The sequence below is a fragment of the Syngnathoides biaculeatus genome, chromosome 7 (assembly GCF_019802595.1).
Source record: "Syngnathoides biaculeatus isolate LvHL_M chromosome 7, ASM1980259v1, whole genome shotgun sequence".
Lineage (NCBI taxonomy): Eukaryota > Metazoa > Chordata > Actinopteri > Syngnathiformes > Syngnathidae > Syngnathoides > Syngnathoides biaculeatus.
This window is the reverse complement of record NC_084646.1, coordinates 30,900,507-30,927,307: the sequence shown is the minus strand read 5'-3', so window position 1 is coordinate 30,927,307 and position 26,801 is coordinate 30,900,507. Positions and strand designations below refer to the sequence as shown.

Here is a 26,801-nt window from a genome sequence, read left to right as displayed (position 1 = left end):
TTTTAACAAATGAAGAAAGGGGGAAGTCACTGATGGTGCCGTGGTACACACATCTGGCATCGATGTGCCAAAAGTCGTGGAAAGCCAAGACAACGCCTCAAATCTATCAATATTCGAACAAAAATTCAGCCTCTTGTCAGTGCAAATGATTATCAGCTTCTTCAGTCCTAATTGATGGCCTACAAAATGATCTAATTGCAAAGGTGTGCAGTTAAGACACATGATGGATAAGAGCTGTCTCAAGACCATCACAAAGTAACGCCTGCAAAACATAATGGCATCGGTGACAGGCGTATATCGCAGCTTCTGAACGTTGCAGTGACCATGTTTAGGGCCATAATACGTAAGTGGAAAGCCAATCATGCCACCATAAATTTGCCTTGATCAGGTGCTCCTCGCAACATTTCTGACAGAGGAGTACAAAGAATAATCAGATGTTTTCCAAGAGCCAAGGATTGCCTTTAGAGAGCTTAAAAAAGACCAGGAATGAGCAGATCACAAGGAAAACAGTGAGGAATGCATTCAGGCGCCATGGCCTGTATCCACCGTCACCAAAGCAAAACCCCATTTGCTGGAAAAAAAACACGTCAAAGCTTGTTTAAAGTTTGCTGAGCAAAATTTGGATAGGCCAGTAAAAGCCAGTTTTACTGAGAGCAAAACTGAATTGTATGGTTGCCGTAATGCACAGCACATGTGGAGGAGAAGTCACACTCACACATCATCCTTAAAACACCATATCAACAGTGAAGTTTGGAGGTGAGAACATGATGCTACGGGACTACTTTCCAGCAAATGGTACTGGAAAACTACAGATTATTTGAAGGAAGGATGAATGGGCAAATGTACAAGACACTCTTGATAAAAATCTGCTACCATATAAGAAGATGACAATGAAACAAGGGTGGACATTTCAACTGGAAAATGATCCAAAACATATTGTGAAGGAAATTGGCTTCAAAGAAAAAAATTAAGCTCTTGGAATGACCCAGCCAATCACCTGCCATGAACCCAATCAAAAATCTATGGAAAGAACTGAAATTCAAGGTCAAAAAAAAAAAAAAAAAAAAGCCCATGGAACTTTCCAGATTGGAAGAATGCTTGTATCAAGGAACGGGCCAAAGTCAGGCCAGAGAAAGTCATGTGACTAGTTTCTCCATTCAGGAGTTGTCTTGAAGCTCTAAGTATAAAGTAAATCTGAGTTTCACACTATAACTCACAACTTAATTTCTGATCTTATTTGTTCTACTGTCTTTGCATGTGTGGATTAGTTCCCATGTTGTTCCCAACATCTTGTCAACATTATGTGTTAATAGTACCTTTGGAAATATATTTGCAGAGAACAATTGTGCCGTGTTAAATATTTATTTCAGCGGCTGTGTGTATCATATATAGGTTATATATGTATGCAATGATATGTTTGTTCTTGATACTACAGAAGGTGATCTGTAAGGGTGATGAGGCAATTTTGAAGGACAACAGTCAACGCACCAAGTGGGAGGTTACAGGTCCGGGTGGACTAGATATGGTGATACCATCGGTGTGCTTGATCCTCCCTCCTCCCAATCCATTCAGCATCAATCTGGCTACCAAGTAAGGGATACTTTCAACCAAGCAGTATGATTGAGTTAATTTCGAGAGAATACACGTTTTTTTTTTTGTCATGTCCTCTGTAAGGGGTCAAAAAATATCTACATTGTAACTTGGCTTACTGGCTACAGTAGTACAAACAAATACGATTACATATACAGTGGAAGTTAAAGTGACTGGCTTTTACTAAAATTGTGTTGCATGGTTTTACAATATCTGGTTGCATCATTGTACTATTTTTCATCTACAGTACTGTATTGTCTTTTTTTATTTAAATTATGACTAGTGAAGAAGTTGATGCCATCACACAGTACTGGAATATACATTTGTGGGGTCCATTTAAAGGCAGACCCCGTGTGGTCAGTCATCAGATGTAAAAAGAAATTCAGGCAGAGACAATGTACAATTTCATACCGCTGCAGCGGGGAGAGGGGAGGGAGGAACACACTGGATGTGTGTTCTCGGCTCCATTGTTTCTTCCTCTCTCTCTCTCCTACCCCCCCAGCGCAGCCAACTTTTATTAGGTAGAAGAATGTGTCATAGGTGGGAGGGCATTAGACAGACAAAGAAAGCGATATGTAGACAGTGAATAATGAAGAATGTTTCTGAGAAATACACAAACTATGTATAGAACATTCTTAAGTAACTTCACATTTCCCCCCTGTTGTGGATTTCAAAGAACATCAATGAATACCAACAAAAGGTTTCTGGTAAACACATCATAATGAAAACACGACAATCGGTCCATCACCAGGATGGGGCGAAAAACCCTACCGCTATTTGTAGCGTATTTGTTGTAGGGAAAATTCCCCAACTCCCCCCTCGTATGAGGACGAGAACCTTCTTGGTCTGGTGATAGACAAAACATGGAGTTAAAGAAAAGCCTCAGTGATCACATGAGCACATCATCATCATCCTCAATATCATCATCGAAGTTTATCAGATTATAATGATACATTTGGGCGACAAAGAGCCTATTGACTGCTCTCTTGGACAATGGGACAATGCAAATTGAACAGATAATGCAAAGAAGAACAAAAATGATTATAATGATCAAAAAAGGACCAATGATTTTCAATAGAACTTGCGACCATGTACCCGTGAACAACCAATCAAGCCAATTAGGTAGCTTCTCATGATCAGCTGCCATTGTGTCTTTCAGATTCTTCATGGTGTGGAGGACGTCTACAATGGTTTCATTATGATCAGGTATGTAAGTGCAACAGTGTTCTCCTATCATGGCACAGACACCACCCTGAGGAGCTAAGGCTAAGTCAACAGCCATGCGTGTTTGGAGAGCCATAAGGCGTGTGGCTGACAGGGTGTCGTAAAGATCAGTGACGACATCAAATGTGGCATTTACAAAGGTCTGAAATCTGTAATCAATGGTTTCAACACGTAAAGTGAGTAAACCTACTCCAAACTGTGGGAACATTGCCATGCCGACCCTGCTTCCTGTAGACCAATACTTATGCTCTTGTGGGACATTGCTGCCTCCCCAATCATCATGTGGCTCAAAGTCAACATATCTCTTAGTTCTGCGATGTAACGGGTGTGCTGTGACTATGTAGGTGTGATCTGAGACTGTTACTGGTGTGCAAACTGTGGTTGTATTTTCAGGTAACTTGGTGTATGCCTTCCAACCACACATCCACCACACTCCGTCCAGAGCTGTGTGGTGTGCTGGTTGTGCATTATCTGTAACATTACAATGTTTGGTGTCGATGGGTGTGATATGTTTTCCACCTGAACTGGTGACATTGACACACATTGGGAAACAATATTTATCGTCTTCAATGTTGTTACAATGGTGGAGATGTGCTTTGTCAAGTGTGACTTTAAAACCCGCAGCTGTTGCTTTGGTAACAACTAACAGTGGTTCGTGTGTCTGATTTACAGATGGTGTGAGTGTCTCCTGCAGTGCAGTGTTGGCTTCTTCGTAAGACAATGGTGTTGCATACAATGCTGGTTGGTTGGCTGCATGAGGTAAAAGGGAACAAACATAACATCCTGCTTTCCCTTGTGAATGGGCAGTGTGGTTAGCATACTGCCACCATGTGTTGGATGCCAGTGGATGTGAATATCCTTCGTCTTCTATCTGGTCATCCCAGTGTTTAAAAATGGATGGAGTTTGATTATCATCTTGTGTTTGAACGATGTGTATTGGTAATGCTGCCACAGGGTTACCTCCAGTACTTTGAGGTTCTGCTTCAGAAGTCAATATACAGTACTGGAATGGATGCATGTCTGGATACGTGCCAGCCCATGGCATTAATGCCATTTGCAAACAACCTTCCGTGGATGTGTTTACTTTCATTTGCAAATGTGTGGTGTTCTTTGTGAATTCCAACACTTCCTTTTGGTAGGCCTGGGCCAAGGATGTTAGCTTCCATTTAACTGTATGTCCTGTGACGTGAAACACTGAATCCCACCCCTCCCGATACCCATTATCAGTCCATCTCTCGGGTGGGGTGCCTGCATACCACTTGTAAATACCGTGACGCGTCCCTGGTACATATCTGTTGCCCCCCATGGCTTCACATTCTGCGCACAGTGATCTCAAACCCTTCAAAGGAATATCCAGAGTTGCTGTCCCTTTGGCTCGTGGGATGCATGCTGTGTATGCCTGGTCTTCCATTACTGGGCTGGGCCATGTTGGGCATTGGCGTCGTGACGTCTCTGGGCCCCAGATCTGTGTTTTAATGTTGGGTATAGTGTCAGTGTTTGTGAGGTGGACCATTCCTAGTCCAAGGACGATGGCAGCTCCATAGAGCCACAGCCAGGCCATGTTGGTAGGTGTGGTGCAAGAGTTCAACTGACCCTAAGAGTCCAGTTAACCCTATTTCAGTTCGGTGACCTTCTTGCAATGGCTCTGGTGAATCCAAGTGTCTCTTTCAGCAATCTTTACAGTAGGGGTGGTGAGTAGGACTGTGAAGGGGCTGTCCCAACGTGGGCTCGACCAAGTTTTCCTTTTCACCACTTTCACTAGAGAACGAGGTCACCAGGGGTCACCGTCTCCTGCACAGAAGAACCAGACACAACAGGCAGATCATTTGTTCTCACAACTTCTTTTTCCCTAAACAGATTGCAGAGCCACTTGGTGAGTGGGTCTGCTTCTCCTACTGTGTCTGAGCATGGCTGGCCCTCCCAGAGTGGGAGGTGGAATGGTCTACCGTGTACTGCTTCAAATGGTGTGATGCCAGAGGAGGTGGGTGTGATTCTCATGTATGTTTTTACTAAGGCTAAACAATCTGGCCATGGTTTGCCTGTTTCTTCCATGGTCTTTTTTAATCTCAATTTTACTGTCGCATTAGTTCTTTCTACCAAACCTGCACTTTGTGGGTGATATGCACAGTGATGTTTTAGTACAATACCTAAGTGACTGGCCATGTGATCTACAACAACATTAACAAAATGCGTCCCATTGTCACTCCACAAGACCCTAGGGATTCCATGGTCTGGAATGATGTGTTTGCAGATGGCCTTTGCCACTGTGAGTGCATTTGCATGTTTGGCTGGAACAACTTCAACCCATTTGGTAAGAGAATCAACTAATACTAAACAATGCTGATACTGACGACTCTTGCTTAGCTCAATGAAGTCCATGTGAACTACTTCAAACGGATAACCCCCTACAGGCCACTTCCCTGTTTTTGGTCTGATATTTCCCTGAACATTATGACGACAGCACACTATACATGACCTACAAAATTTTTTAAAATAGGTATGTAGTCCTAATGGTACTGTGAATGCCCTTTCCACCATGGCCATCATCCCCCCTGTTGACACGTGGGCTTTCCCATGTGTCAATACAGCTACTGCTTGAAACAAATTCCTAGGGATAATTGGTTTATTGTCTCTATGGTAGAGTCCATCTTGGCTTCTGGTGACATGGAGCTTTGTCCAGGAGTGTTTTTCTTTGTCTGGGGCATGTTCTTGCATGTCTTTTAATACTTCAGTTGGTATTGTGTTAGCTTGTTGATTATCAATGTCTTTCACATGGAGTAATTTCTTTTGTGTTCCACATGCTGCTTTCTTTGCTGCTTCATCTGCTTTTGCATTTCCTTGTGAAACAATGTCTTTGGCTTTGGCGTGTGCTTTACATTTGCACACAGCAAGTCGTCTTGGCAGTAGTACAGCTGCTAACAGTTCTGTGAGAAGGTCAGCGTGCTGCACTTGTTTTCCTGATGATGTTTTCATGCCTCTTCTGGCCCACATTGCTGCAAAAATGTGTAGAGTCGAGTGGGCATATTGGCTGTCAGTGTAAATTGTTACTTCTTTGTCCTTGAACAATGTACAAGCTTCTGTGAGGGCGATGATTTCTGCTGCTTGGGCCGACAGGTTGCTAGGCAGCTTTTCTGCTTTCAGGGTCTTTGTCTGTGTCACTACTGCATAACCTGTGTTGTTATTGCCTTGTTGGTCTTTGCTTGACGAGCCATCAACAAATACTGTCTCTCCTTCTGTCAGTGGAGTGTCCAACAAGTCTTTCCTTGGTTTGCAGTCTTCGTCCAAGGCTTCCAGGCAACTGTGTTTTTCCCCATCTTCTTCCGTGGGAATGAGTGTTGCTGGATTCAAAGTGCTGCATCTTTTTATTGTCAGGTGAGGTTGTGATAATAACACTGCTGTTAAACCTAGATGTCTTGCAGGTGATAAAAACGACATCTTCGTTTGGGTTAACAGGACATCCACTGAGTGTGTTACCAGGAGAGTTGTTGGATGGTACAACACTACTTCAGCTGATTGTTGGACTGCCATTGCTGCTGCACACACTGATTGGACACAGTGAGGTAATGCTTATGCTACTGCATCCAGTTTCTTTGAGTAGTATGCTACTGGTCTTAGTTTTTGACCTTGTTGTTGTAGCAATACTGATGTCATGAAACCATTTTTACAATCAACTGTTTGAGTAAATGGTTTATGGTAGTTTGGCAGGCCTAGTGCTCCTGTTCCAGTGATGGCTTGTTTGATCATACAGAAGTTGTTTTCTGCTTCAGGTGTCCATGTAATGGGGTCTGACAGAGCAATGTCTTCAGTGTAGATCATGTCAACTAGGGGCTGAGTGACCTCTGCATAATTAATCACCCAGAGCCTGCAGAAGTTCACTAACCCCAAAAATGCCATCATTTGTCTCTTTGTTACAGGCTTTGGTGCATTCAAGATTGCTGTTTTCCTTTCAGAGGTGAGTTTTCTTCCGTCTCCAGAGACCAGATGTCCAAGAAAAACAACTTCAGTTTGTGTCCATTGAAGTTTGTTCAATGATGCTTTGTTTCCTGTAGCAGCTAAGTGTTTGCAAAGACTAACAGCTTCTTGGTGATTTTCTTCTTTGGTCGGACTTGCAATCAGTATGTCATCTACATATACTAAAATTTGTGTAGATTCTTTGTGTTCATGTTGGCTAATGCAATTGTTTATTTCTTGTGAAAAAATAGTTGGGCTTTCTGCGTAGCCCTGTGGTAACCTTGTATATGTGTATTTTTTATTGTTAAATGTGAATCCAAACCAGTGTCTGGCTGACTCATGCAATGGAATAAAAAAGAATGCATTACTCAAATCAATGACTGTGAAATATTGTTGTGACGCTTTGAGTTCATTTAACAATGTATGTGGGTCAGGGACACATGGAGCTCTTTGTTTGACTGCCATGTTCACTGCTCTTAAGTCAGTGTTGGCGCTTCAATCAAAATTCCTGCCTCTACCATGTTGGCTATGACTGGTGTAATGCCTTCTTTGGCGTCTGGCTTCAATGGATATTGGCGGAGTCTTGGTCTGTAATTTGTTTTGGCTTCAATGATGACTTCAGTTGCTGTGGTCATTAGGCCTACATCAGTCTTTGATGCTGACCACAGTCTGTCGGGGATTTCTGACAGTTCTTCTTTACTGATCAGAATCTTCTTCTCTCATTTTGTTAAGTGTTTGTTTGGAGTGAAGGTGGTTGTCCAGTTTAGGGGTAATCTGTAGATGTCTTCTCCTCTCAGATTGTTGATTCTGCAATTGTTTTCCATGCTTGGTTGTGCATGATGGTTGGAGTCTGTAGTGGATCTCCATTCCTCCGGGTGATTTCTTTCACTCCAACTGATGTCTCTTACCTTTTGGTTAAAATCTGACCACTTCATGTCTTGATTTTTCGCTAATGAGATGTGCATGGGTACTGTGGTTGGGTCATTGGGGCGTAGATTCATGATGGTGTCTGGTAAGATTACTGTCACAAACATCCAATCGTTTTCTTGTGACCAGTACACGTTTTTCACTCTGCCCTTACTTGGTTTCACTTTCCTCCACTCTTTTACGAAATGTGTGTCTGCTGGGTGTTGGCAGAATTTAACTGTGGCATGGAGGTCGGATTCATTTTGAGGTTCCCATTCACTGGAGGCTAATAGTTCTTCTGGTAGGTTCTTTAAGGCTCTGACTATTGAACCTGGGCCATGGGAAGTGGGATCCAAGCTGTAGAAGGTTCTTGGTTCTCCTGTTCCTTGAAGAACCAACATTGGCTTTAGATCATCTTTCTTTTGGACCACCATTTTGTGACCTTCTACCGTTAATGTGAAACCCATTTGTTTAATTAGGTCTCTTCCCAACAAATTTTCTGGGCAATTTGAGACGTAAACGAAGGTTACCTTTTTATGTTCTGTACCGTCTTCGTCATACACTGTGATTGGCTCAGTATATTTTCTGCATGAGGGGGTTCCACCTACTCCTACAACTAACAGAGTTCTTTTTGACAATTTGATCCCAGGTGGCAGCACCTTGAGGACTGACGACTGCGCACCTGAGTCTACAATGAACGTCAATTGGGTCTTGGGTGGGCCTACATCTAACTTTCTCTTTGGGGGTGTGACTGATGAGGTGTTGCTAAATAAAACTGATAAGTCTAACACTTGTTGGGGAGGAGAGTCTGTGTCTTCTTCTTTTTGACTTTCAGGTTCCTCCTCAAACAATTGTTCTCCTAGTCAGTCTTCATATTGTTCTTCTTCAATAGGTTTTGGTTTCTTTTGTTTTGGTTTGGATCTGCATTCCCTGGCAAAATGTCCTTTCTTTCCACAGTTGTAGCAGGCGTCGTCGTAGGAGGCAGACCTTCCTCTGCCTCTTCCTCGGCCTCTCCCCTTGACTGGTCTGTCTTGATAGTACACCGGAGCTGATGCAGTCTGTGCTTGTTTTTTCTTTTTCAGAGTTTCAGCATGGATGATCCAACCCATCAGATCGGTGACTGAGGCAGTTTTCCAGTTTGGGAAATGTTTTTTGGTGAAGTTTGCTGTCCCCTCCATTATGCCATCCATCAGGGTGGATCTCAGGAGGGTTTGGAAGGGGCTGTTAACATCCTGCGAGTCTTCAAATCCACTGGACAGTCTCATTGTATCAATCAGACGATCAAGGAATTGTTGGGCACTTTCAGTGGATTCTTGTTTGCACTGTCTCACTCTATCCAGGTCTGGTGGTTTCTTGTACATCTTGACTGCTCTTTGTAACATTGTGTCTAACTCTTGGAGGAGTTCAGCATTAGGGTTTTTAGGAATGCCAGGGGCTTGGTCTGGGTTGAAGGTGCCCTGGTATCTTCCCAGTCTGTGTCCAGATGTTATTTTCAAAACACTCAGCAGTTCACGCCCATTTAGATGATATGATCTTTGCACATCCATAATAGCATCAGCCCACTTTTGAGCATTCTCTTCTATGAGGGGGACACCAGCACACACTGCTTTTTTCTCTTCTTCGGTCCATGGCCTATACACTAAGATAGTAGGTTGATGGGGTTGGCCTGTGGTATCATCAATGTTTCCAAATGCTGGGTTAGCTACGGCTACCATGGGATGCGTTGGTATAGGCTCCAGCTCAGGCAATGGAGGATATAGAGCTCCTTGGTATGCAACTACATCAGACTGAGGGCCTCGTTTGTTTTTCTTTGGTTTGTTGCCAGGGGGCGCTTTACTTTTCCCTCTAGTGGTGACTCCTTCAGTGGGTGGGCCTGTGCTCTGTTGGCCCGCCTCTTCTAGTGGGGCTTCAAACACCTCCTCTTCGTCCTCAGACGTGCATGGAGCTGCTCTCTGCTCATTTCCTGGTGCTCTCTGTCTGACCCTGACTCCTGTTTCCTCTGTCTCAACGATTCTCATACGCAAAACTTCCTTTCTAAGCTTTTTCTGCTCTACTTCTCCTTGTCTTTTCTTTCCCTGAGCAATCCATGCATCAATGGCGCGGAGTTGGGCTTCAATTCCCGCTGTTTCTTTCCCTTTACTGGCTTTTTCCTTTCTTTTCTTCACTAACTTTCTTTTCACTTCCTCCTTATTAGGGACATCGACCAAATCGGGAGAAAATTCTAATTTTCTCACCCAACCCATCACATACTTTACATATTCCTCGCTCACTGTTCCCATATACTTCACATCTTTATGTTCCAACAAAGCTTTTCTCTGGGTTTGCCCCATCTTTAATTCGGCAAACCAAACCAATTGGCCAACGCCCTAAAACATCAATCTGACACGCACACACACACACACACACACACACACACACACACACACACACACACACACACACAGACGTACAGACGCGCGCATGCGCGCACACGCACACATGCACACACAGACGTACAGACGGGCGCATGCGCACACACACACACACAGACGTACAGACGCGCGCATGCGCACTCACGCACACGCACACACAGACGTACAGACGGGCGCATGCGCACTCACGCACACGCACACACAGACGTACAGACGGGCGCATGCGCACTCACGCACACGCACACACAGTGCACTTTATTTTATTTATGTATAACAACGATTTTACTTGTAATCACTCACAATGTGTTTTGTTCCGGCCAGACAATTCACGATGTTAATAAAAAAATGATAGTACAAATAATGATAACAAGAACTACCAAAGTCATGATTAAACACGCTTCCTTACAGCACTCAATCATTGTTTTATACTCTTTTAAAACTTTGTAGGTGGGGTTGGTCTTTCCTTTTGTGTCACTGTTACGTAGACACCGATGTTTAATTTCCACTACCCAGATACCCGATCCCGTTAAGTGCTATTACCACCAACTAATGTTAGTCGTTATTTTACACTTAATTATAAACCAACTCTAATTCCTTTTTATGGTTTCTTGGGTTATCCGGATTTTAAAATTGCCAGCTGGGCTTTTTCAACGAGGGCCACTGCCCTTTTGCGCGCTTGCCAACTCCCACCTCCTTATTTTATAATTCAACCTAAAACTGTGCTTTTTTTTTTTTTTGTTTTGTTTTTTTTTTCCAATTTCAAAAACGTGTAGTAGATTGCACTACCTGATTATCTGATGCCGGCCTGGTTCGTGGGACCCAGTGTCTGGGCGCACTGCCGTGAAAGCTGGAGGAGGAGACCCGCTTCAAACAAAGGGAAGCGCTGTCGACAGATTCTCGGTGTCCTTCAATCCAGCGTCGGCAGATCGTCCAGATGTGGGTCCCAGGTTTCGGCACCAATTAATGTGGGGTCCATTTAAAGGCAGACCCCGTGTGGTCAGTCATCAGATGTAAAAAGAAATTCAGGCAGAGACAATGTACAATTTCATACCGCTGCAGCGGGGAGAGGGGGGGGGAGGAACACACTGGATGTGTGTTCTCGGCTCCATTGTTTCTTCCTCTCTCTCTCTCCTACCCCCCAGCGCAGCCAACTTTTATTAGGTAGAAGAATGTGTCATAGGTGGGAGGGCATTAGACAGACAAAGAAAGAGATATGTAGACAGTGAATAATGAAGAATGTTTCTGAGAAATACACAAACTATGTATAGAACATTCTTAAGTAACTTCACAACATTCTATTTATCTCCGTTATCCCGTGTTGTGCTGGTATGTGTCACAATACAGTATTATTATTGTAGGTGATACTGCTGTCGTTATCCCAATTTCCTGTGAGAGAAAGCCATGGCTGTTCCATTTGCAGTAACATTCTAAATGCGATCTAAAAGTTGTGGATTTCTGTTCCCTCTTCCTTTTCAAAAGAAATGAAGAGTACTATGAGTCGATCATGTCCATTTGGAATCAGCTGTACATCAATGTTAAGAATCTTATTGCCTGGCAGTACTGCCTTCTGGATATCAAACACATCAACTCTCTCACCATCCCCATGGTAGGTGATGTACAGTTAAGCATTCTTTGATGTACCCGTAATTCCATTTATGTTTTCATTCAGACACGAAATATGTCAGTTATCAGACCTATACACTGTATAACAAACGACTGTAACATTAAAATCATGTTGTATAGTAACTGTTGAGTTTTTTACATTGGAGCAATGGAGCCCCAATTTAATTCCAAGAACACATTGCCAAAGTGAACAAGGCCCTCAAATGCTGAGTGTTATATGGATTTCCCCTTCCATAACAGTCAACCTATGTTGTATAAATACGTGCAAGTACATTTATACTGTTCATGCTTCTTCTTCTCTTCCTTTCGGCTTCTCCCGTTAGGGGTCGCCACAGCATGTCATCTTTTTCCATCTAAGCCTATCTGGTGCATCTTCCTCTTTAACACCCACTGTCCTCATGTCCTCCCTCACAACATCCATCTACGTTTTCTTTGGTCTTCCTCTCGCTCTTTGGCCTGGCAGCTCCATCCTCAGCACCCTTCTACCAATATACTCACTCTCTTGTCTCTGAACATGTCCAAACCATCTAAGTCTGCTCTCTCTAACCTTGTCTCCAAAACATCCAACTTTGGCTGTCCCTCTAATGAAGTCGTTTCTTATCCTATCCAACCTGTTCACTCCAAGCGAGAACTGAAGCATCTTAATTTCTGCTACCTCAAGTTCTGCTTCCTGTTGTTTCTTCAGTGCCACCGTCTCTAATCCGTACATTATGGTCATGATGAAAGCCCCAATTTCAAATTTATTTATGCTTGCCACTTATGTTTGAGCCTTTTTATATATTTTTTTCATCATTCATTGTCATTATTCTATTTAGCTGGCACAGATGAGTGCTAAGGAGTACTCCCAGTTTCTCAATAGCCTTGAGAGTCATTATGAAGACTTCAAACTGTGTTGTCAAGGCTCACAGATGTTTGGTGATCATGACAAGAGGACCATCGAGAGCCAATTCAATGGGGCTAAAGCCCACTATGGAACTCTTGTTGTGCAGTTACCTGCTTACAGTAAGTTTTACAATAAAATCTTCTTCTTCTTCTTTTCCTTTCGGCTTGTCCCGTTAGGGGTCGCCACAGCGTGTCATCTTTTGCCATCTTAGCCTATCTCCTGCATCTTCCTCTCTAACCGCAACTGCCCTCATGTCTTCCCTCACCACATCCATAAACCTTCTCTTTGGTCTTCCTCTCGCTCTTTTGCCTGGGAGCGCCATCCTCAGCATCCTTCTACCAATATACTCACTCTCTCGCCTCTGAACATGTCCAAACCATCGAAGTCTGCTCTCTCGAATCTTGTCTCCAAAACATCCAGCTTTGGCCGTCCCTCGAATGAGCTCATTTCTAATCCTATCCAACCTGGTCACTCCGAGCGAGAACCTCAACATCTTCATTTCTGCCACCTCCAGTTCAGCTTCCTGTTGTTTCTTCAGTGCCACCGTCTCTAATCCGTACATCATGGCCGGCCTCACCACTGTTTTGTAAACTTTGCCCTTCATCCTAGCAGACACTCTTCTGTCACATAACACACCAGACACCTTTCGCCAGCTGTTCCAACCTGCTTGGACCCGTTTCTTCACTTCCTGACCACACTCTCCATTGCTCTGTATTGTTGACCCCAAGTATTTTACAATAAAATACTATATGCCAAATACAATAAATGTAATTTCAATGTTGTAGTTTGATTACAATGTTGTTTGGAAATGTAGTACTTTTAACTTCACAATAAGGATGTTACCGAAGCCTATATGATGCACTATGTCCAAGATGTCGCCTACCAGTGTGACTGCCTTCGGTACGTGGTCCCTGCTATTGTTTACATTTGTGTTTTTTTCGGTCGTCTCGGGACTTAAGGTCACAAGAACATAACCATCAGAGAGTCTTCCCCACGTTTTTTTTTCCCAACATCCCACCAATTTGCTGAATATTTTCCCCCAGTTACCTGTCGATGTTCTCCACGGGGCGTCACGTCGAAGACTGCGCAGAGGCTTGAGATCTGCTACACAAGTTAAACCCCGCAGGATGGGACACAGACTGGGGCTTTGGTTGATTTAATCTCTCAAGTCTCGGCTCCCTGACCAACCAGATGGATGAACTTCAACTTCCTATCAAGACCTACAAAGACTTTGGACGTTCTGCCAACCTGCGCTTCACAGAGACTTGGCTTTGTGGACGCATTCTTGATAGAGCCGTTATGCTATCCAGCTTTCATCTTTATCAGGGGGAATGCATAACAGAGCTGGTGTGGAAATCCAAAGGTAGTGGAATATGCTTCTAGATCAATGAGAAATGGTGCACGAACGTTATAGAGCTCAGCACACACTGCAGCCCGCTTTTGGAGTTGTTGTCCTTGAACTGTAAGTACTTTTACTCGCCGAGTGAATTCACCTCATTCATTCTCATAGGTGTTTACATTTGTTTCGAAGCTAGCATGAACCCAGCCCTGGTAACGCTCGCCGAGCATGTAAACGAGACTGAGAAAAAACACCCAGATTCACCCCTCGTTATCCTAGGAGATTTTAACACAGCAAAACTTGACCACAAACTCACTAAATATAAGCAGTGTGTCAAATGTCTGACGAAGGAAAATAACACATGAGACCCTGCTATACCAGAATTAAACACTCATATCGCACAATTGCCCACGCTTTGCTAGATTCCTCTGGTCTCTGCTTAATCTACTTAATACCTACATACAGGCTTGTACTTAAGTGTGTAATGTCTTTGGTAAAATCAGTCAAAAAGTGGACCAATGAGGCAAAATTAGAACTTCAAAGCTATTTTGACTGCACTGGCTGGATGGTCTTTAAAGGTCTGTTGCCTTGACAGCTGTGGTCATGAAATCCTTTGAACGGCTTGTGCTGGACCACCTCAAAAGCGTAATCGGTCCCCATCTGGACATCTGGACTGCAGTTTGCCTATTGAGCTCACAAGTCTGCGGATGATGCCGTCTGCACTTCATCATTGAAAATATCTACAGGGAGGGAACCTATACGAGGATCCCAAGGTTGTGTCCTCTGTCCTGCTCTTCTCGCTCTACACAAACGACTGGACCTCAAGGCACTTGGCTGTCAAACTCCTGAAGTTCGCAGATGATACCACAGTCATTGGCCTCATCAAAGATGGAGACAAGTCTTCGTATCGAGAGGAAGTGGCGAGACTGGAGCTTTGGTGTGGCCAACATAGCCTGGCGTTGAACACTCTAAAGAAATTAGAAATGAATGTCGACTTCAGGTAGCATTCTTCACCACAGCTGCTCCTCACGCTTTCCAACTCTCTTATGTCAATCGTCAAGATCAAGTTCTATGGGATTACAGTCTCACAGGATTTGAACTCAATCCTCAGAAAAGCCCAGCAAAGGATGTCCTTCTTGCGGTTTCAGAAGAAGCACGGCCTGTCACAAGAGCTGCTGAGACAGTTCATTGGTCATCGAATCAGTACTGTGTACCTCCATCACTGTCTAGTTTGAGACTCCTGCAGCTGAGTGAATTTAATGCCTCTCCGAGCCTCTCCTTCACCATGTGTGTATGTGAGAGAGAGTGAGTGAGATTGGATTGCGCAGGCATGTGGAGCAGTGAGAGTGAGAAGGAATAAGGTTTGCAGTGCGAGCAGCTGCTAGTGGGTACAATTTGCAAGTTTAGCGAGGGCAACCGAGGAGTAGTGTTTAAGAGTGGACACATTGATACTTAGTGCTTAAATGGTATAATAAAGTCTTTCAAGCACCAAACCGGTGCGTCGTACCATTATTGTTCTCGCCACCAAGGCATCTCCCCTGCGTTTCCTGACCATGGTCAGGCGAGTGTTGCAGGAAAGACTAACAAAGGTTTTAGAATTAAAGATGTAAGTAAATACGTGCAGTGTTGTGATCTTAGCTTCAAATATGTAAAGTATAAATACTGTTTACACATTTTAATCATTCTGGTACCCAGATACACATACATGCAAATTCCTGGGGTGTGTGTGTGTGTGTGTGTGTGTGTGTGTGTGTGTGTGTGTGTGTGTGTGTGTGTGTGTGTGTGTGTAGGGTGTCCGACTTCGCAGTTTTTCACATTTTGCGGGGGTTTCTGGTCTCCATTAACCGCAAAAAATGAGGGATTACTGTTTTAGTATTAGTAATATATACTGAAGACTATCGCATGATTCATCACTTTAAACTGCACCCTTTGCACAATTGTCAATGCAATGGTTTATAACGGTGAACCATGAATGGGTAAGGGTACACTGTATAAGCTTAACATAATATGGAGTGTTGACGCACTCTAACTGCTCTAAATTCAACAAGACTGCATCTTTGCACAACTGTGACTCTATAAGGAATAGTTTGCTCTTAATTGAATGTCTATTGTTCTTCGTTCTTGTTAGTTAGTTTGTTCTCCTCCATACTCAAGATGAATGTCATATGACGGGGGCACCGACTGCCTGAGACAAATTCCTCGTGTTGTTACATACTTGTCCATTAAAGCTGATTCTGATCTCAATACACTGCAAATAACACAATACATTCAGGAACACTATAAAGTAACTCCTGATGCAATAGCGATTTGACATAATTTTAGCAATACCATATGATGGAATGACTCTGTAAAGTCTGCATGAGAATAATACACAACAAACTCATTTATTTTGTTCTTATCTTTGTCTGTAGTTACTAGCTTACATATTAATTGAGGTGTAGAAAAAAAGTGCTTTGCCATACGAACAAATACAACATCCTGCAACAAATGACCACTTAGAAACTACTGTTAAGTGCATTGATATTTAAAGGCATTAATGACACTCACAAACTCTTGTAAAGGCCAGTTTAATCTTAATCTTACTTAAAAATCTGGACAATTTCAATCAAGCAGTGAAACATTGGTTTTACAAGGGGGAGGAAAACTTTTAGTAATTCATCAAAAAAGTTCTGTTTGGCAGCACAGCGGTGGGACTGGTTAGAGCATGAGCCTCACACATTCTGAGGACCAAGGTTCAAATCCCTGCCCCCGTCTGTGTGGTGTTTGCATGCTCTCCCCATACCTGTGTGTTTTTTCCAGGCACTCCGTTTTCTTTCCACATCCCATAAACATGCATTATTGGAGACTCTAAATTGCCCTTAGGTGTGATTGTGACCGTGAATGGTTGTTTTTTTTTCCTCTCTGCCATGCGATTGACTGGAAACCAGTTCTGGGTGTACCCTGCCTTCTACCTGAAGATAGCTGGTACAGACTCCAGTACTCCCGCGGCCCTTGTGAGGTTAAGCAGGTCAGAAAATGGATGGATGTATCATTCTTTTAATTTCTGTCATTTGATTAGGAATTATGGCAATGGAATATTATTCCCATTCCGACTTTAATTTTAAGACCAAAACAAATGTATGAAAAACTATTTTTGATGTTGTGAAAATACATTAAAACGGCATGTTTTTTTTTCATTTTTCAATTTTAGCAAACATAATTTGTAAGTGGCGGCACAGTGGCGCAGCTGTAAAGTGTTGGCCTCACAGTTCTGAGATCCAGGGTTTTATCCTGGCCCCGCCTGTGTGGAGTTTGCATGTTCTCCCCGTGCCTGTGTGGGTTTTCTCCGGGCACGCCGGTTTTCTCCCACATCCCAAAAGCATGCACCATTAATTGGACACTATAACCTTGTTAGAAAGTCCCTCGGAATGTTTCTTAGGATTGTGGACAGTGGACAATATTGGTGAAAAATATGTATTACGTACCCATTTGCAGCTTCAACAACTCCCATACCTTTGCCTCTGTCAGGTTTTTTTTTTTTTTTTTTTTGTCCATTCAGGTTATATTTATGAGGTTATAGGTCAATGATGATCAACCTGAGGACCTAGCTTACTGATCTCTGGCCTAGTTTATCCAAAAGTTATGTTATGGGATGTAATTGATTGATTACAAGATGTCTCCGTACTTTTGTCGGTAGTGTGCACCTGGCAATTGAAATCTTTTCTTAAGTAAAAATACATTAAGTACTTAGTATTGTTGGTAAAATGGAGCAAAGAGTCTTTCAATGTTCTGTTGTATGCATGTTCGACTCAACTTGATTTGAACTTAGTCATATTTTTTTCACTTGTTTTGTGATTCTTTCATCTAGAAGCCCAGCAAGCACAGCAACAGCTAATTATAATGACAGCAGCTGCTGATGAGGTTTCCAAAAAGCTAGAGGAAGAGCAGCAGAGAACAGAGCTCAAAAAAGTTAAGAAATGGAAGGGGAAAGTGTCAAAGAAAGAGCCAGTGAAGAAGAAGGTTGCTTGGTTAACAGAGCTACATGCACTCAGACTGAAGCTGGAAGCAGCTGAAGGCTTTCTGTGTCAGCATGTTCACATCTGCTTGGGAGATGATGGGACCACAGACTGTGGACTCAAAATCACACAATTAGAGGTAAAAATAAATACTCTAGGCAGCAAAACAAGTGTCACGGTCACATTTACTGCACTTTTTGATTATTTTTGTTTTATTAAAGAACCTGCAGCTTGATGTCAGCGTGATAAAAGACGAGTACATAAATCAGAGGGAGAATATTATGAAAGAACTGGAGAGCCTGAATGATTCAGACAAAGCTGAGTTTCTACGCAGTGAGCTTGACATTATCATCCAACGTCTCAGCACTCTGGAAAATAACTCATCAAATTATCTCCAACAGTATGGCTTTTTTTCAATTGTTCAGTTATCCTTGAAATAAATTGAAAATGCAAGCCAAGATGAATTTAAATGTAAAAGTGTAAAATATATCACATGTATCCCTGACTGTATGAAGAATTAGATCAATATTAGTTTTAGTACTCTTTATTGAAGACACAGGTACATTCAAAACATTCAAGTATAAAGACAGCAAATTAATTGCAATATAAGCAAATATACAATATACACACTAGATTTAGTTTGCTATCCACTGAGATGATACTTTAACTCGGTAGGTACAATGGAACCCTTTTTTTTTTTTTTTTAATAACCAGGCTCCAGGCTCTAAGGGACATGCTGGAAACTATGGCACGTGCGGAAGATATAGTTAAAGTTCATGAGGCAAGATTGACAGAGAAGGAGACCACTTCTCTATCACTGGGAGATGTAAAGGATGACTTGAAGACTCTTAAGGTATATTACTGAGAGATAGAGTGCTGCCACTGTGTAATGGACAGTTTAAGGTCATGTTTTCTTCCATTACACTACATGGAAGAAAAATATAGGGACACACCTCTTTGTGAGAACACTTTAGCAAAAAACATTTTATTTGCCAGTGCATAAAAACAAAAATACCATACCATCCATCAAACACCTTACGTAACTGCCAGTCCAAAAACTTCCCCTAGATCTATATCACGTTTTCTTTGCTTTTAACTTACATTTGAATATGTAATTTGATAAGATAATTAGAATCTGATTCTTCTTTTTGGCTTGTCCCATTCGGGCTCGCCACAGCGTGTCATCCTTTTCCATCTAAGCCTATCTCCTACATCTTCCTCTCTAACACCAACTGCCTTCATGTCTTACCTCACAACATCCATCAACATTCTCTTTTGTCTTCCTCTTGCTCTTTTGCCCGGCAGCTCCATCTTCAGCACCCTTCTACCAATATGCTCACTCTCTCAGCTCTGGACATGTTCAAACCATTGAAGTCCGCTCTCTCGAACCTTGTCTCCAAAACATCTAAAAAAAAAAGAAAACAAAAATTACATCTCTGTTTACAGTTTGTATTGTTTTTTGTTCTTGCATGTTCTGTTTAGAATATTTCTGAGGAAGTGAATCAGCAAAGTGATGTTCTGGCCTCACTGGAGGCAGAACTTGTCAAGGCTTATTGCTGGAATGCCCAGGTGGGTGGACCCTTCTACAGGTGTAATATGATGTTGTCAAAATACACTGAGCAGGTGGGAAGACTGTCAGACAGGTGGAGCAGAATCAAGGCACAGATAGACACCAGGTAAAACACTGACTCAAACTGAAATCAACTTTAATCATTCATTAATAAACTTTAACTTTAATTTATTAATTTCAGACTCCAGGATTTGCAGCAGTACCTGCCTCAGCTGGAGCACTACAAGCAATCCAGTTCCTCCCTCACTGAATGGATTGATAAAACTCGCAAAATGAAAGACATCCTGCAGGTCACCAATATACAAAATATTCAATCTGTGAAAGACCACATCAACAATCACAAGGTTTTATGACCAAATATCCAACAATATCTGTATATACATATATTGTGATGGAGCCTGTGCCATATTTGTTCTGGGATCTTATTCAGACATCAGACATCTTTGTATTTGTTATGTTATCAAGGCTCTGAATGCAGACGTTAAATCAAACAGGGACTCATTAGAAAGTGTCCTGAAAGACAATGATGCCTGTGTGACCTCTATCAAGGTAAGGAAGTCAACGCAGCAATGATTGTTTATTTCAATGATGATGATGATTTAGTCTTCCAGTCACCATTGCAAGGGTGTAACGATACATGGAGAGATAAGACCATATTTTTAATTTGACAACAAAAAGAAATTAGGCCTCATTAATCAATATCCGGCAGCACGGTGGAGCAGCTTGATGGATAATCAATATCCATCATCCATCTTCTACAATTTATCCACGGTCGGGTTAAGGGGGCAGTGGCTTTAGCAGGGATGCACAGAATTCCCCAGCCACTACATCCAGCGCTTCTGATTGGATCCAGAGGTCTTCCTCGACCAGCTGAGAGAAGTTGTCATGCCCTGAGTTGTCCCCGGGGTCTACTCCTGGTGGAATGTTCCTGGAACACCTAACAAAGTAGGTGTTTGGGAGGCTTCCAAATCAGATATTCTGGCCACCTCGTCTGGCTCCTCTCAATGTGGATACCCTGGGACCCTCCCTATTGACTGACCTTCTCACCCTATCTCTAAGGGAGATCCCAGACATTCTGCGGTGGTTTGTATCTTGGATCTCTTTCGGTCATGACCCACAGCTTGTGAAATAGGTGAGGGTAGGAACGTAGAACAACGTGTAAATTGAGAGCTTCCCCTTGACTACAATGGACTGATACAAAGTCTGCATCACTCCAGATGGTGCCCTGATCGATACCTGTCAATCTCCCACTCCATTATCTTCTCACTCATGAACGAAACCTCAAGATACTTGAACTCCTCCACTTGGAGGAGGATCTCATCCCCGAGGATGTCTCAGATTTCTAGATGCTGAATCTTATCCCAGGCACTTCATGTTTGCCTTCAAACCACTCCAATGAGGGATGGAGATCACGGCTTGATGAAGCCAACAGAATTACATAATCTGCAAAAAGATGAGATGTAACACTGATGCAACCACACCAAACCCCCTCCATGCCTTGGCTGCACTGCATTCTGTCCATAAACGTTATGCACAGAATCAGTGGCAAGGGTTTGACTTGCTGTTGGCAATGCGGCCCAAACTTTGACTTTGACACTGGTTGTATAGGGACCAAACAGCCCATATTAGGGCGTTTGGTATCCCATCCTCCCCGAGTATCCCCCACAGGACTCCCCGAAGGACATGGTCAAATGCCTTCTCCAAACACATGAAGACTGGTTGGGGGAACTCCCACACACCCTCAAAGACCCTGCTGAGGGTGTAGAGCTGGTCCACTCTTCCTCTACCAGGACAAAAAACACATTTCTCCTCGTGAATCTGAGATTTGACTTCCCGATGGACCATCCACTCCACCTCCCCAGTCTTGTAATCCAGAAGCACTGTCCCCAATATCAACCTGATGTTCCAAAGGCGTGTCAATCTGGGCAAAATATCATCTACTGAGGAGCTTTTTAACTGCCGCCTTGGTGACCCCTGTGATAGAAGAGCCCATCTCAGAGAACAAAGACTCTGCTTCCTCACGAGAAGGTATATCAGTGGAATTGAGGAGGTCTTCAAAGTATTCTTCCCACGACTCACAACTTCCCAAGTTGAGGTCAGCAGCGTCCCATCCTCATGATACACAGTGTTGATGGTGTTTCTCTCTCCTCAAAACAATCTACAAGTCTGTCCATGGCCTCACCGAACTCCTCCCACGCCCGGGTTTTTGCTTCAGTGACCGCCAAAGCTGCATTCATCTTGGCAAGCTAGTAACCATAATCTGCATCTCGAGTCCCACTGGCCAAAAAGTCCTGTAAAGACTCTTTCTTCAGTTTGACAACATCCCTCTTTACTGGTATCCACCAACAGGTTCAGGGATTACCACCATGACAGGCATTGACCACAGGTCGGTTGCCCCAGAAATGGTGGCATTGAACAGGATTCAATCAGACTCAATGTCCCCCACCTCCTCTGGAACATGACAAAGTTCTTTTGGTGGTGGTGATTCTGCAGACCCTCATAATATATTTGGGCCTGCCAGGTCAGATGAACATCTTCCCCCACCATTGGAGCTTCGCTCTTCCCTTTACCTGACCGTCCAAGACATGTGGCCACAAGTCCGATGATACAGCCACGGAATCGTTCATCAAACTTCAACCTATGGTGTCATGGTGCCAAATACATGTGTGGACACCTTGATGCTTGAACATGGTATTTGTTATGGACAATGCTTGATGAGCACAGAAGTCCAGTAACAGAACACCACTTGGGTTCTGATTGGGGGTATTTGGGGGAAAGGGGATGCTTACCAATTCACCCTTCCAGGTCTCAATGTCATTGCACACAAAAACAGCGGTTACACTAAACTGCTGTTTGGTGCATAGGCATAAACCACAGCCAGGAACCATCTCCCCACCCGAAAGGGGAGGGAGCTACCCTCTCGTCCACTGGGGTGAACCCTAATGTACAGGTGCCAAGCTTGGGGGCAATAAGGGTGCCCACACCTGCTCAGCACCTCTCACCGTGGCCAACTCGAGTGGAAGAGAGTCCACTCTTCTCTCAAGAAGACTGGTACCAGAGTTTGAGTATATCTAGCTGGAACTTCTCAACCTCACACACCGGCTCAGGCTCCTTCCCTGCCAGAGAGGTGGCATTCCACACCCACAGAGCGAGCTTCTGTAGGAAGGGATCATATCACCAAGGTCTCTGCTTTTGGCCACAGCCCAGCTCACATTGCACCCGACCCCTATGCCCCCTCCCACGGGTGTTGAGTCCATGGGAAGAGAGACCCACATTACCCTTTTGGACTGTGTCTGTCCGAGCCCCATGGGTGCAGGCGCGGCCACCAGGCACTTGCTTTCGAGACCCATCTCCAGGGCTCCACAGTTGGGATCCAGTGACCCGCGTCCAGTCAAGGGAAACATCGATCCAACACCTAGGACTTTTTTTCCATGGGTGACGCTACAAGGGGTGTGAAGCCCCAGACATCTTAGCTCTTAGGACCACTGGGACACACAAACCTGTCCATCACAATAAAGGTGACAGCTCAAGGAGGGACATTTACCAATATATTTGTAAGGATTTATCTTAAACTGTAGATCACAGTAATGCAGCAAACGGTGAATGGCGGATTGTTAGTTAAAATTAAACAACGCGTTTGCAAAAGCGTTTCACAGCAAAGATCAGTTCTTTTCATAAAATACAGTACAATCACTTTCCTGTATGGTTCCTTACGACTGATGTATAATGTAATGAAAGCATAAACCCATGTGACATTGGAACATTGAACAGTGATGGGATTTTAATAATTATATCAAATATAACATGCATATAAATATTTTGTATTCATTAATCCATGATAAAACTGAAACTGTAAATGAAAAAAAATGAAACAGAGGCACAAGTCACTGTTGGTGTAGTGGTACACAAGCCTGACTTGGGTGCGTGCAGCGTGGGATCGATTCCCGCTCAGTGATAATGTCGTTATGTGTTCTGCAACTGACTGGCCACCGGTTCTGGGTGTAGTCCATCTTTCACCCAATGTTAGCTGGGATAGGCTCCAGCACTCCCACAACCCATGTGAGGATAAGCGGTTTGAAAGATGAATGGATGGATTGATCTATGTTCGATGTATGAACCTCCATCTTGCTGTAGTTCTGATTAACTGCAGCTGTGTATACATCATAGACTGGCATATTATGAGGATTTTGGACTCACGGTGCCGGCTATGTGCCCTGCAGTAAGATAAACGGATTTTTGATTTATTGAATTTTTTTTTTAAGTTAGTTTCAGTTGAGGCCGGACTCTAATTGGAGAATAATGGATTCCTTGCAACGCCATGGGGGGATGTGTAAATCCCAGCCTCAATTACATTAGGTGAGGATACAGCATGTGTTTATTATTGCATGATGTTGTTTTACAGGATTATGAAACAGACCTAGCCTGTTATGCCTCTGGATTAGAGACTTTGCTCAATATCCCGATTAAGAGAACAATGCTGAGATCGCCATCCATGGATCTTATTCTGGAGGTAATGTGGACATTTCCGTGTGTACATGTACAATCTGTTCAAAGTAATGAGACAAATCTTGTAATGCTAGTCATGACATTTGAATGATCACAATTAGTGCATGTAATCAGAGCGGTGTTTCTCTTAGGCTACTCAACTGCAGACCCAGTACATGGAGTTACTTACTTTGTCTAATGACTACTTGAAATTCCTAGGAGAGCTCCTCAAAAACATGGAGGGTATTAAGGTACTGAAATTTGGATTTGACACTATGTAAATAAGGTATATTTGTACGATCCCATGATTTTGAAATGTCAAAAATGTTTTCTTTTAAGTACTCCTTACCGACTTTGCCTTGGTTTCAGATTCGTAGCACTGGGATTGACCTGTTAGAAGAACAACTTCACATGTTGAGGGCGGCTATTGAAGACCACAATAACAAGAATAAATGTCTTGAAGATGCTGTTGGCCACTATAAACTTGAGCTGTTCCAGTCACAGGAAAAGCTGCTGTCAATGGAGGAGATTGAGCGAACAGCTGCTCTGCAGTGCAATGCTGCAAAAGAGAGCCTAGAGAACACTCACAACAAACTGGCGGACTTTGCTGATCAAGTGGCACGTCTAAACTACTTGCTCGACGAAGAAAAGAGGAAGAGAGAATTGGCAGAGGAGCGCTACACCCAACAACAAGCAGAGTATGAGTCAGTCCTTAGAAAGAGGGATACAGAACTGGAGAGTGTCAGCTGGTCCAAAGTAGCAGTGGAATAGAACAATGCAAAACAAGAGTATGATATTAAACAGCAGCAGTGTAAACTAGAGGAGGAAACCTCGAAGGTGAAAGAGCTCCAGAATGAGATTTCAAAGGTAAGAAGCCAATGCAATGCAAAGAATAATTTAAAGATCAACCATGAATCACAGAACAATGTCAGATACCATGATTCAACAGCTTTTAGCCCAGAGGGAGAATGATGCTTCTCAGTTTCAACAACTTGCAAAATGACTGGATGTAAGTAGAGGGGAGAATTATTGAGGAGGAGGTCAGGTGTCTGAAGATGTCTGTCAACCAGGCAAATGAACTAAAGCAGAGGAAGAAGCTCATTGGCAGTGCTCACTAATCACAGCAGAAAGACATAGAAGAGAACTAGAAAGTGAGATTGAGGTTTTGATCAAGCAAAGAGAAGAGTAAAACCAACAAGTACAAACAGGATCTGGTTGAAGTTAAACAGGGGCAACAGAAGAAGACTGAGCAGTTGTCCTATGTTTCCCATAGTCTGGAAGAAGACGTTCAAGGAGGAAAACATGTTTTCTAATAGATCTTGGCTGAACTTCAAGAAATGCTAACTACTTCAGCTCTGGCTGTGGCAAAACTAATGGAGTGTAAGGCTGAGCTTCAGAATCTGCGTCTCGAGCTGCAGAGGGAAAATAAGGATCTACATAGAGTAGAAGAAAGCTGAATCGGTCCTGGAGATCCAATTAGTTAACCTATGGAATGCCAAACAAGACCAAGTGTTGAAAAGAAAGAAAAGTGAGACAAGAGTTGGAAAAGACCATGATGGCAGTGAGAGAACCATTGTCACTTTACGTCATAACCAAGTGCAAGTCGACACATCAGACAGAAGCTCAAGCGCAGTTGGGCGAGGATGGAGCGTGCTTCCCGAGGCAGAGACCGTTCCTCGTCGTGAATTGGAGTAGCTCCCAAGGATGAGGTTAGGCTTGTAGGCCAGCCTGGTGTTGGTGACGGCCGATGTGTGGGGTTCAGTTAGTCTGCGCTGGTATTGTTGTTTCGTTTAGCCGTCCGTTGGTACCGACGAACTGGTCTATGTCCGTTTGCCAACGAGAGACGTCGTAGATTTTGAGACGCTGTGGTCGGACGCGACGGACCAGGTCGCTGTTTGGAATGACCCGGTCGATGACATTGAAGCAAATACTGCATAAACAGCAGTTTGTTGTGTTGACGGACGGGCAGGGTCTTGGTTTCAACATGCAGGTGGTCGGTGGAGGAAAATCTGCTAATATGAGGTCATGTTTACTATTGTGACAGAAAAGTGCACTAATTTAAATGTAAGAAAATTATTATTTAGTTTGGAAAACAACTTTAAATGCTCCAGAGATTTTTTTTCTGTTTTAAATAATTCCACAGAGATGTTGGGAATACTTGATGTGTCATGTTAGCATTTCTCTTTGCGCCACATTTCCTAATCCAAAGTATTTCAATTAGTTGCAGGGTGTTTGGAAAGACTGTCATGAACCTGGGACAAGGGGGAGGACCCAAATGCAGGACTCGTAGGCAGTGACATGATATCAAAGGTGGTTTTATTCCAGGCAGAGATCATACACAGGGAAGCAGTCCGACACAGGGAAAGGCACAAAAACATGTGGCAAAAAGAAAGGTCCAAAAGCTACTAAGTACTAGGCAAAATAAGACTTAACTATATTTGGCTATGGTGGCACAGGCACCATACCCAAGTATAGTTAAAAGTTATACTGGCAAATATTTACAAGAAGCTCATAATGCTAGACTCAGTCTCATACAATGAACTGGCAACTAGTAACACTACACACGACGCTTAAAGCCCAAGTGTCATCCCTATTAACATTCTAAAATAGATATTGTAATGAAAAATACATATAAGATTATTCACTCCAATGTCTATACGAAAAAATAAATGTGAGCGGAGAGCGAGTCATCCACGCGCAAAGTTACAGAAGTGTGTCATTCTACGATATCCAAGTGGTCGCCATATTCGCTGCATCCTCCCTCCGTGACGTCACCCAGACATTCGCCAATGAAAACACGCTGTGCACCCGAACTATGGGAGAC

At 43.2% G+C, this 26,801-nt stretch overlaps 1 protein-coding gene across 1 annotated transcript in view; it reads left to right on the top strand.

The window, feature by feature from the left end:
- LOC133503555 (desmoplakin-A) overlaps positions 1-26,801 on the top strand; it is an 84,429-nt gene that overhangs the window by 45,528 nt on the left and 12,100 nt on the right. Inside the window, 15 exon segments of the mRNA XM_061825266.1 lie at positions 1,436-1,590; positions 2,750-2,790; positions 6,187-6,374; positions 6,729-6,766; positions 11,562-11,688; positions 12,521-12,707; positions 17,775-18,061; positions 18,144-18,322; positions 18,637-18,775; positions 19,405-19,598; positions 19,674-19,836; positions 19,958-20,041; positions 23,895-24,002; positions 24,130-24,228; positions 24,347-24,844. Coding sequence (XP_061681250.1) covers positions 1,436-1,590; positions 2,750-2,790; positions 6,187-6,374; positions 6,729-6,766; positions 11,562-11,688; positions 12,521-12,707; positions 17,775-18,061; positions 18,144-18,322; positions 18,637-18,775; positions 19,405-19,598; positions 19,674-19,836; positions 19,958-20,041; positions 23,895-24,002; positions 24,130-24,228; positions 24,347-24,844 — 2,487 coding nt within the window.